The 12,500-nt window shown below is 30.7% G+C and overlaps 1 protein-coding gene across 1 annotated transcript in view; it reads right to left on the reverse strand.

Moving 5' to 3' along the window:
• The window catches only part of jmy (junction mediating and regulatory protein, p53 cofactor), an 80,910-nt gene that overhangs the window by 36,019 nt on the left and 32,391 nt on the right, over window positions 1–12,500 (reverse strand). Inside the window, exon 2 of the mRNA XM_062057414.1 lies at window positions 5,955–6,128. Within this exon, the coding sequence (XP_061913398.1) occupies window positions 5,955–6,128 (174 nt within the window). The remainder of the gene's footprint in view (window positions 1–5,954; window positions 6,129–12,500) is intronic.

The raw sequence follows: 12,500 nt of genomic DNA on the forward strand, positions 1-12,500 counted from the left end.
AATCTCTATTTTATTTTTCAAGTTGTCGTTTTTTTTTGTTTGTTTGTTTGTTTGTTTTATGCTGTTTTTGTCAAAGAAAACTTTATTTATGGAAAAACACAAAATATGTAATATTTCCCACAAAAAATGTAGGGTGTAATATTAGATGTGAAACAATTTAAGCCTTAAATAGGTCAATAATTCATAAAAACATTTATTTTAATTTTTTTAAATTTTTTTTTTAAAGAAATGACAGTTTAAAAAAAAAAAAAAAATCCAAAAAAAATTATTGGGTATCCAAAATGGCCTCACTCATAAAAGTGATAAAAAAATAAGTCCTACATCTTTTTTTAACGCTTAAATCTCTATTTTATTTTTCACGTTGTTGTTGTTTTTTTTAGTTTGTTTGTTTTTGTCAAAGAAACTTAGTTTTTTATGGCAAAAACACAAAACATGAAATATTTCCCCCCCAAAAAAAACATTTTAAAGTGGAATATTTGATCGGAGCCTTAAATAATTCAATAATTCATAACAACATTTTTTGATTCATTATTATATTCTATAATATTATATTATTATTCCTGCTTGTGTGCTTTTTTTATTCCACTTTTTAAATGTTGTTTTTTTGTAAGAGTATAATAATAATAGATTTTATTTGTAAAAGCCCTTTACATTGAGCAAACAACCTCAAAGTGCTAAAGTGCAGAAAACTTTATTTATGGCAAAACACAAAATATGTAATATTTTCCCACAAAAAATGTAAGGTGTAATATTAGATGTGAAACAATTTAAGCCTTAAATAGGTCAATAATTCATAAAAACATTTATTTTAATTTTTTTTTTAAAGAAATGAGTTTTTAAAAAAAAAAAATCCAAAAAAAATTCTTGGGTATCCAAAATGGCCTCACTCATAAAAGTGATAAAAAAATAAGTCTTTTTTTAACGCTTAAATCTCTATTTTATTTTTCACGTTGTTGTTGTTTTTTTTAGTTTGTTTGTTTTTGTCAAAGAAACTTAGTTTTTTATGGCAAAAACACAAAACATGAAATATTTCCCCCCCCAAAAAAACATTTTAAAGTGGAATATTTGATCGGAGCCTTAAATAGTTCAATAATTCATAACAACATTTTTTGATTCATTATTATATTCTATAATATTATATTATTATTCCTGCCTATGTGCTTTTTTTATTCCACTTTTTAAATGTTGTTTTTTTGTAAGAGTATAATAATAATAATAATAGATTTTATTTGTAAAAAGCCCTTTACATTGAGCAAACAACCTCAAAGTGCTACAGTGCAGAAAACTTTATGGAAAAACACAAAATATGTAATATTTTCCCACAAAATATGTAAGGTGTAATATTAGATGTGAAACAATTTAAGCCTTAAATAGGTCAAATATTCATAAAAACATTTATTTAAATTTATTTTTTATTTTTTTTAAGAAATGACAGTTTTTTTAAAAAAAAAATCCAAGAAAAATTATTGGGTATCCAAAATGGCCTCACTCATAAAAGTGATAAAAAAATAAGTCCTACATCTTTTTTTAACGCTTAAATCTCTATTTTATTTTTCACGTTGTTGTTGTTTTTTTTTAGTTTGTTTGTTTTATGCTGTTTTTGTCAAAGAAACTTAGTTTTTTATGGCAAAAACACAAAACATTAAATATTTCCCCCCCCAAAAAAAACATTTTAAAGTGGAATATTTGATCGGAGCCTTAAATAGTTCAATAATTCATAACATTTTTTTATTCATTATTATATTCTATAATATTATATTATTATTCCTGCCTGTGTGCTTTTTTTATTCCACTTTTTAAATGTTGTTTTTTTGTAAGAGTATAATAATAATAATAATAATAATAATAGATTTTATTTGTAAAAGCCCTTTACATTGAGCAAACAACCTCAAAGTGCTACAGTGCAGAAAACTTTATTTATGGAAAAACACAAAATATGTAATATTTTCCCACAAAAAATGTAAGGTGTAATATTAGATGTGAAACAATTTAAGCCTTAAATAGGTCAATAATTCATAAAAACATTTATTTTAATTTAAATTTTTTTTTTTTTTTTAAAGAAATGACAGTTTTTATAAAAAAAAAATCCAACAAAAATTCTTGGGTATCCAAAATGGCCTCACTCATAAAAGTGATAAAAAAAATAAGTCCTACATCTTTTTTTAACGCTTAAATCTCTATTTTATTTTTCACGTTGTTGTTGTTTTTTTTAGTTTGTTTGTTTTATGCTGTTTTTGTCAAAGAAACTTAGTTTTTTATGGCAAAAACACAAAACATTAAATATTTCCCCCCCAAAAAAACATTTTAAAGTGGAATATTTGATCGGAGCCTTAAATAGTTCAATAATTCATAACAACATTTTTTGATTCATTATTATATTCTATAATATTATATTATTATTCCTGCCTGTGTACTTTTTTTATTCCACTTTTTAAATGTTGTTTTTTTGTAAGAGTATAATAATAATAATAATAGATTTTATTTGTAAAAAGCCCTTTACATTGAGCAAACGACCTCAAAGTGCTACAGTGCAGAAAACTTTATGGAAAAACACAAAATATGTAATATTTTCCCACAAAAAATGTAAGGTGTCATATTAGATGTGAAACAATTTAAGCCTTAAATAGGTCAATAATTCATAAAAACATTTATTTTAATTTTTTTTTTAAAGAAATTAGTTTGTTTTTTTTAAAAATCCAAAAAAAATTCTTGGGTATCCAAAATGGCCTCACTCATAAAAGTGATAAAAAAATAAGTCCTACATCTTTTTTTAACGCTTAAATCTCTATTTTATTTTTCACGTTGTTGTTGTTTTTTTTAGTTTGTTTGTTTTTGTCAAAGAAACTTAGTTTTTTATGGCAAAAACACAAAACATTAAATATTTCTCCCCCCAAAAAAACATTTTAAAGTGGAATATTTGATCGGAGCCTTAAATAGTTCAATAATTCATAACAACATTTTTTGATTCATTATTATATTCTATAATATTATATTATTATTCCTGCCTGTGTGCTTTTTTATTCCACTTTTTAAATGTTGTTTTTTGTAAGAGTATAATAATAATAATAATAGATTTTATTTGTAAAAGCCCTTTACATTGAGCAAACAACCTCAAAGTGCTACAGTGCAGAAAACTTTATTTATGGAAAAACACAAAATATGTAATATTTTCCCACAAAAAATGTAAGGTGTAATATTAGATGTGAAACAATTTAAGCCTTAAATAGGTCAATAATTCATAAAAACTTTTATTTTAATTTTTTTTTTTAAAGAAATTAGTTGTTTTTTTTTAAAAATCCAAGAAAAATTCTTGGGTATCCAAAATGGCCTCACTCATAAAAGTGATAAAAAAATAAGTCCTACAACTTTTTTTAACGCTTAAATGTCTATTTTATTTTTCACGTTGTTGTTGTTTATTTTTAGTTTGTTTGTTTTATGCTGTTTTTGTCAAAGAAACTTAGTTTTTTATGGCAAAAACACAAAACATTAAATATTCCCCGCCCCCAAAAAACATTTTAAAGTGGAATATTTGATCGGAGCCTTAAATAGTTCAATAATTCATAACAACATTTTTTGATTCATTATTATATTCTATAATATTATATTATTATTCCTGCCTGTGTGCTTTTTTTATTCCACTTTTTAAATGTTGTTTTTTTGTAAGAGTATAATAATAATAATAATAGATTTTATTTGTAAAAGCCCTTTACATTGAGCAAACAACCTTAAAGTGCTACAGTGCAGAAAACTTTATTTATGGAAAAACACAAAATATGTAATATTTTCCCACAAAAAATGTAAGGTGTAATATTAGATGTGAAACAATTTAAGCCTTACATGGGTCAATAATTCATAAAAACATTTATTTTAATTTTTTTTTTAAAGAAATGACAGTTTTTTTTAAAAAAAATCCAAGAAAAATTCTTCGGTATCCAAAATGGCCTCACTCATAAAAGTGATAAAAAAATAAGTCCTACATCTTTTTTTAACGCTTAAATGTCTTTTTTATTTTTCAAGTTGTTGTTGTTGTTTTTTTAGTTTGTTTGTTTTATGCTGTTTTTGTCAAAGAAACTTAGTTTTTTATGGCAAAAACACAAAACATTAAATATTTCTCCCCCCAAAAAAACATTTTAAAGTGGAATATTTGATCGGAGCCTTAAATAGTTCAATAATTCATAACAACATTTTTTGATTCATTATTATATTCTATAATATTATATTATTATTCCTGCCTGTGTGCTTTTTTTATTCCACTTTTTAAATGTTGTTTTTTTGTAAGAGTATAATAATAATAATAATAGATTTTATTTGTAAAAAGCCCTTTACATTGAGCAAACAACCTCAAAGTGCTACAGTGCAGAAAACTTTATTTATGGAAAAACACAAAATATGTAATATTTTCCCACAAAAAATGTAAGGTGGTAATATTAGATGTGAAACAATTTAAGCCTTACATAGGTCAATAATTCATAAAAACATTTATTTTAATTTTTTTTTTTAAGAAATGACAGTTTGTTTTTTTTTAAATCCAAGAAAAATTATTCGGTATCCAAAATGGCCTCACTCATAAAAGTAATAAAAAAATAAGTCCTACATCTTTTTTTAACGCTTAAATGTCTATTTTATTTTTCAAGTTGTTGTTGTTGTTTTTTAGTTTGTTTGTTTTATGCTGTTTTTGTCAAAGAAACTTAGTTTTTTATGGCAAAAACACAAAACATTAAATATTTCTCCCCCCAAAAAAACATTTTAAAGTGGAATATTTGATCGGAGCCTTAAATAGTTCAATAATTCATAACAAAATGTTTTGATTCATTATAATATTCTATAATATTATATTATTATTCCTGCCTGTGTGCTTTTTTTATTCCACTTTTTAAATGTTGTTTTTTTGTAAGAGTATAATAATAATAATAATAATAGATTTTATTTGTAAAAAGCCCTTTACATTGAGCAAACAACCTCAAAGTGCTACAGTGCAGAAAACTTTATTTATGGAAAAACACAAAATATGTAATATTTTCCCACAAAAAATGTAAGGTGTAGTATTAGATGTGAAACAATTTAAGCCTTAAATAGGTCAATAATTCATAAAAACATTTATTTTAATTTTTTTAAACTTTTTTTTTTAAAGAAATGACAGTTTTTTAAAAAAAAAATCAAAGAAAAATTCTTGGGTATCCAAAATGGCCTCACTTATAAAAGTGATAAAAAAATAAGTCCTACATCTTTTTTCAACGCTTAAATCTGTATTTTATTTTTCACGTTGTTGTTGTTTTTTTTAGTTTGTTTGTTTTATGCTGTTTTGTCAAAGAAACTTAGTTTTTTATGGCAAAAACACAAAACATGAAATATTTCCCCCCCCCAAAAAAACATTTTAAAGTGGAATATTTGATCGGAGCCTTAAATAGTTCAATAATTCATAACAACATTTTTTGATTCATTATTATATTCTATAATATTATATTATTATTCCTGCCTGTGTGCTTTTTTTATTCCACTTTTTAAATGTTGTTCTTTTGTAAGAGTATAATAATAATAATAATAGATTTTATTTGTAAAAAGCCCTTTACATTGAGCAAACAACCTCAAAGTGCTACAGTGCAGAAAACTTTATGGAAAAACACAAAATATGTAATATTTTCCCACAAAAAATGTAAGGTGTAATATTAGATGTGGAACAATTTAAGCCTTAAATAGGTCAATAATTCAGTGCGTACAGGCGCCGATCTTCAAAGGTGGGTCACGCGGCCAAGGTCGGCGTCCGAGACATTTCCTCCAACTTGGAAGAGACTCGGCCACCGTCAGCCACTTAGCATCAGCCTCACTTGTGTGATCCAGGACAGACTAGTTCACTTAAAGCCCTAAAAACAGATGGCCCTTGCTTTTCTTCTGTGTGTGTGTGTGTGTGTGTGTGTGTGTGTGTGTGTGTGTGTGTGTGTGTGTGTGTGTGTCACCTTAATCTGCTGCCGGCGCAACATGGCCAGCTCCCTCATGTCCCTGAAGGGCTGCAGCAGGTAGTGGTAGAGCTGGGTGGTGGCCTCCAGCAGATCCCCGTGGGCCTGGTCCTCCTCGGGGTAGACCTGCAGCAGCTCCACCATGCTGTCCATGGCCTTGTGTCGCTCCAACACCTGCCCACACACACACACACACACACACACACACACGTCAACACACGCACACACCAGTTCTGGCGGTAGACCACCACAAAGCACCCCGCCGGGTTTTCCTCATGCCTTACGATGAGAGCGCCGTAAAGAATGTGGGCAAAAAGACGTCATGTCAAATATTGAATTCTTAAATGTTCCAGACTGAGCAAGATTAAAAGTAGATACTGTGTATATTCATATGTGATATCGATATCAGACATTGGCCTGGTATCATAAAAAAAATACAATTGGATTATATCAATTTGCATCTAAAACCTCAGATACAAGCAGTCCTGTAGAAAGTATCCAGTAACAAACGTGTCCGCATTCATTAAGATTGACTTAATGAGTTATTGTCGCATATAAAAGATTTAGTTCTTACATAGCGCTGTTGTAAAAATGTTCCAGACTGAGCAAGATTAAAAGTAGATACTGTGTATATTCATATGTGACATCGATATCAGACATTGGCCTGGTATCATAAAAAAAATAAAAATTGGATTATATCAATTTGCATCTAAAATCTCAGATACAAGCAGTCCTGTAGAAAGTATCCAGTAACAAACGTGTCCGCATTCATTAAGATTGACTTAAATAGTTATTGTTGCATATAAAATATTTAATTTTTACATAGCGCTGTTGTAAAAATGTTCCAGACTGAGCTAGATTAAAAGTAGATACTCTGTATATTTATATGTGATATCGATATCACAGATTGGCCTGATATCATCCAAAAAACAAATATTGTCTTATATCAATTTGCATCTAAAATCTCAGATACAAGCAGTCCTGCAGCAGCGTTTACTTTATCATTTACAAGAAGGTAAACACGGTTGGCTTTCAGTGACCAGCAGCTACACAACAGCTAAGCACACAATAGCACAAATGCTAGCTTAGTGTCCTTCATTGAACAACATTTGTCAATACAAACAAGCATCAAATAATAATAATAGTTGCATGTTACTGACACATACACAGTCTCCAAGGCGTGATAGAAAGTATCCAGTAACAAACGTGTCCGCATTCATTAAGATTGATTTAATGAGTTATTGTCGCGTTTAAAAGATTTAATTCTTACATAGCGCTGTTGTAAAAATGTTCCAGACTGAGCTAGATTAAAAGTAGATACTGTGTATATTCATATGTGATATCGAAATAAAAGTATCCAGTAACAAACGTGTCCGCATTCATTAAGATTGACTTAAATAGTTAGTCGCATATAAAAGATGTAATTCTTACATAGCGCTGTTGTAAAAATGTTCCAGACTGAGCTAGATTAAAAGTAGATACTGTGTATATTCATATGTGATATCGATATCAGAGATTGGCCTGATATCATAAAAAAAATAATATTGGATTATATCAATTTGCAACTAAAATCTCAGATACAAGCAGTCTTGCAGCAGCATTTACTTTATCATTTACAAAAAGGTAAACACGGTTGGCTTTCAGTGACCAGCAGCTACACAACACCTAAGCACACAATAGCACACATGCTAGCTAAGTGTCCTTCATTGAACAAAATTTGTCAATACAAACAAGCGTCAAATAATAATAGTTGCATGTTGCTGACACATACACAGTCTCCAAGGTAGAAGCGCAATAGAAAGTGTCCAGTAACAAACGTGTCCACATTCATTAAGATTGCCTTAATGAGTTACTGTCGCATATAAAAGATGTAATTCTTACATAGCGCTGTTGTAAAAATGTTCCCGACTGAGCTAGATTAAAAGTAGATACTGTGTATATTCATATGTGATATCGATATAAAAGTATCCAGTAACAAACGTGTCCGCATTCATTCAGATTGACTTAATGAGTTATTGTCGCATGTAAAAGATGTAATTCTTACATAGCGCTTTTGTAAAAATGTTCCAGACTGAGCAAGATTAAAAGTAGATACTGTGTATATTCATATGTGATATCGATATCAGAGATTGGCCTGATATCATCCAAAAAACAAATATTGGATTATACCAATTTGCAACTAAAATCTCAGATACAAGCAGTCTTGCAGCAGCATTTACTTTATCATTTACAAAAAGGTAAACACGGTTGGCTTTCAGTGACCAGCAGCTACACAACAGCTAAGCACACAATAGCACACAAGGTGTCCAATATTGCAGTGCAAAACAGCACATTTGTCAATACAAACAAGCACCAAATAATAATAGTTGCATGTTACTGACACATACACAGTCTCCAAGGCGTGATAGAAAGTATCCAGTAACAAACGTGTCCACATTCATTAATATCAACCTAATGAATTATTGTCGCTAAAAACAATTACCACTCCACTTCATCTTAAAGACGATTTAAGTCCATTTCACACAGTTAATAAGAAATAGGTTAGTGTTTTTCATTGTTCTCAGGCTCATTTCACTGGATCAAACATTTTCTAACGTTCCACACGGCAAAATAATACAAATACGTATGATGTGTGCTGATATCGGCCGATGCTCAAAGCTCCAGTATCTGTATTGTGTCTGGAAAAAGCACCATATTTTCCGGACTGTAAAGCGCACCCAGTGTACATTTTTAAAAAATGGGAAAAAATATGGTTCTATATATTAGCTGCAGATATATACGTTGTGAAATGAGTCATTTACACAGAAATATTTTGTAAACGTTTATTTACATCCCTTAATTGTTTCCAAACGGTGCCTGTAACAGGGCAGTAAAACGGCCGACCAAAACAAACAGAAGTCATGGTCATGGACGTTTTGGTGAATTTACAAAACTGAAAACAATACAAAAAGAATGCCATTGTAAGTTAATAATACTAACGCTTGTAATTGCGTTAGCATATTAGCTAATGCTAAGGACGCTCGCTTGATTCCATTACGACACGCGTACAAATATGTATACAAAAACAGTCGGTTTAGTAAGTAAGAATTGTTTTGGCTATACTTTAAAACTTGCAAACGTTGCTTGGAGTGACGAATGATGAATGCGTACGAGTAGAAACGCTATGGACGGAAGTACATTTTCAACTCGTCCAAAAGATGGCGCCATAGCACAAACAATAACACACTATTTTGATGTCTCTGCTTGTGAAAACTATTGAACACAAAACATTATGGCAGTGAGCGAAGAAAAACTCAAAATAAGTCGCATCGTTTTATTAAAAAAAAATAGTGGTTTATGGTCCTGAATTATTCTTTCCCCCAATTTTAAGTAAAAAAACACCTCAGATTTCATTAAAATGTTGCTTTAAAACCTCTAAAGGCTTAGTGGCCACATGCGTGGACAGCACCTTTTAGCTCTTATTTCCAAAAAGTTGTGCACACTACTGAATTGGGGTCTTATGGCCACTTATACTGCCATCTGGTGGTGTCAGAAGAGTATAACATACAATGGAAAAAAAGTGTCAAAATAAGAATTAGCATGTCACTAAACATGAAGTACACGTTTGTGTACTTATGGACTAAGTACATCATAAATAAACATTGATTGATTGATTGATATCAAAAGATGATTCTTAGTTTTTATTCTAATTAGGGTCCAATAAGCCCAAATAGCAAAGAGAAATTTTTTTAAAAAAGCATGTAAGCTTGGGCCTTAAGAAGTTTAATTTAAAAAAAACTTCAGATGTCATTAAAATGTTGCTTTAAATAAGCAAACCGGTGTAAAATAAGTACTTTTGACAACACATTTTGTCTAGATTTCCATTTTTGTGCATTCTGCACATGAAAACATGGAGAAATGAAGGCATCCAGAGGAACTATTGAATATATCTACACAATTCTAGGCGGTTGTGGTGCTGCACTGCGTCCTTCTGAGAGCGCTTTACAAAAAACACCCACCAGCAGATTCCCTCTAATCCCCAGATTAGCGAGGGTGGAATTATGACTGGGATTTTATAGCCACACGCGCTTCCAATTTCAGCCAGTTTGCGTGTTAGCGTGATGATAAAAGTGTGTGGAAGGAGTAGAGCAGGGATGTCAAACTGCTTTTCATTGAGGGCCCCCTGGCAGTTTTACCAGAGGGCCGCTTGTAACAGTGAATAATGGATCAATTTGCCTCTGGATTTCATTAACTAGATGAGGCAATTCCTGAAGGAACTGCGTGTGAATGCTCCAAAGCTGACAGAATGTAGTATGAATGTAAGAATAGTTTGAAGGTTGAAGAGTTTGAATTTCCAGGAAAAACGGAATTTGGTTTGGAACTTGTGAAAGTGTTAGTTGAATGAGTGGAATGTGTTGAAGGTGGAATGGTTTGAATAGGTTGAAAAATGTGGGAATTGTGCAACTTGGAAAAAGGTCCCATTCATTTCAATGGGAACTTCCTGGAAATTTGGGAATTTTTGGGAGAATGATTAAGAGCATGAATGTCCTGAATGAGCTGAATTGGTTGGCGTTGGAATTGTTTAAATCGGTCAAGAAATGTTGAAGTAGTAACCGTTTTTTCATTGAAAAATGGTACTACGGAATTTCGGGAAAACCGGGAATTTTTAAAGTTCTTGAACCAACTTGTTTTTTTGTCCTGATTAAGAAATATGTTGTGACGGTGGAGTGGGTTAAAAAATGTGGAAGGAGTCATTGCACTAAAAAAGGTTGGAAATAAGGTTAAAATAAAACAGAAATTACTGGAAATTTGTTGAACGCGAAAAAATGGTTGTTTGAATTACCAGGATGAGTTGAATGTGTTGAAGTTGGAATGGTTTGAATCAGTTGAAAAATGTGGGAATTGTGGAAGTTTGAAAAATGTCCCATTGATTTCAATGGGAATTTCGGGAAAAGCGGGAATTTTCTGGAAAATGCTAAAAAGAAAAAAAAAAAGTGAATGTTTTTAATTAGTGCATGAATGGTTGGTGTTGGAATTTTTCTAAACGGTTGAGAAATGTTGAAGTAGTAACATTCTGGTAATATGGAATTCCTGGAATTGCGGGAAAACCGGGAAATTTTCCGGTTAAAAAAACAACTCTGTTTTTTGTCCTGATTAAGAGGAATGATTTGATGGTGAAACGGTTGAAAAATGTGGGAGTAGTCGCCAGAAAAAAAGGGTGGAAATAGGGCTTTGGAAGACCAGGAATTCTGGAAAGTCCTGGAATTTTTTTGAAATTACAAAAGCGTTGTTTGAATTTACAGGATGGTGGAACGTGTTGAAGGTGGAATGGTTTGAATAGGTTGAAAAATGTAGGAATTGTACAACTTGGAAAAAGGTCCCATTCATTTCAATGGGAACTTCCTGGAAACTTGGTAATTTTTGGGGCATTTTTTTGGAAAATGATTAGCAGCATGAATGTCCTGAATGAGCTGAATTGGTTGGCGTTGGAATTGTTTAAATCGCTAAAGAAATGTTGAAGAAGTAACCGTTTTTTCATTGAAAAATGGTACTACGGAATTTCGGGAAAACCGGGATTTTTTAAAGTTCTTAAACCAACTTGTTTTTTTGTCCTGATTAAGAAGAATGTTTTGACAGTGGAGTGGGTTCAAAAATGTGGAAGGAGTTATCGCACTAAAAAAGGTTGGAAATAAGGTTAAAATAAAACATAAATTACTGGAAATTTGTTGAACATGGAAAAATGGTTGTTTGAATTACCAGGATGAGTTGATATGTTGATGTTGGAATGGTTTGAATCGGTTGAAAAATGTGGGAATTGTGGAAGTTTGAAAAATGTCCCATTGATTTCAATGGGAATTGCATAGAAATTTGTGAATTTCGGGAAAAGCGGGAATTTTTTGGAAAATGCTAAAAAAAACAAAAACTTTTTAATTAGTTGGTTTTGGAATTTTTCAAAACGGTTGAGAAATGTTGAAGTAGTAACATTTTGGTAATATGGAATTCCTGGAATTTCGGGAAAACCGGGAAATTTTCCAGTTCAAAAAACAAGTTTGTTTTTTGTCTTGATTAAGAGGAATGATTTGACGGTGAAACGGTTGAAAAATGTGGAAGGAGTAGTCGCCAGAAAAAAAGGGTGGAAATAGGGCTTTGGAAAACCAGGAATTTTGGAAAATCCTGGACTTTTTTTTTTAATTAGAAAAGAGTTGTTTGAATTACCAGGATGAGTTGAATGTGTTGAAGTTAGAATGCTTTGAATCGGTTGAAAAATGTGGGAATTGTGGAAGTTTGAAAAATGTCCCATTCATTTCAATGGGAATTGCATAGAAATTTGTGAGTTTCGGGAAAAGCGGGAATTTTTGGGAAAATGCTAAAAAAAAAAAAAAAGTTTTAATTAGTTGGTGTTGGAATTTTTCAAAACGGTTGAGAAATGTTGAAGTAGTAACATTTTGGTAATATGGAATTCCTGGAATTTCGGGAAAACCGGGAAATTTTCCAGTTCAAAAAACAACTTTGTTTTTTGTCCTGATTAAGAGGAATGATTTGACGGTGGAACGGTTGAAAAATGTG

Source organism: Entelurus aequoreus, linkage group LG08 (genome assembly GCF_033978785.1).
Source record: "Entelurus aequoreus isolate RoL-2023_Sb linkage group LG08, RoL_Eaeq_v1.1, whole genome shotgun sequence".
Taxonomy (NCBI): domain Eukaryota; kingdom Metazoa; phylum Chordata; class Actinopteri; order Syngnathiformes; family Syngnathidae; genus Entelurus; species Entelurus aequoreus.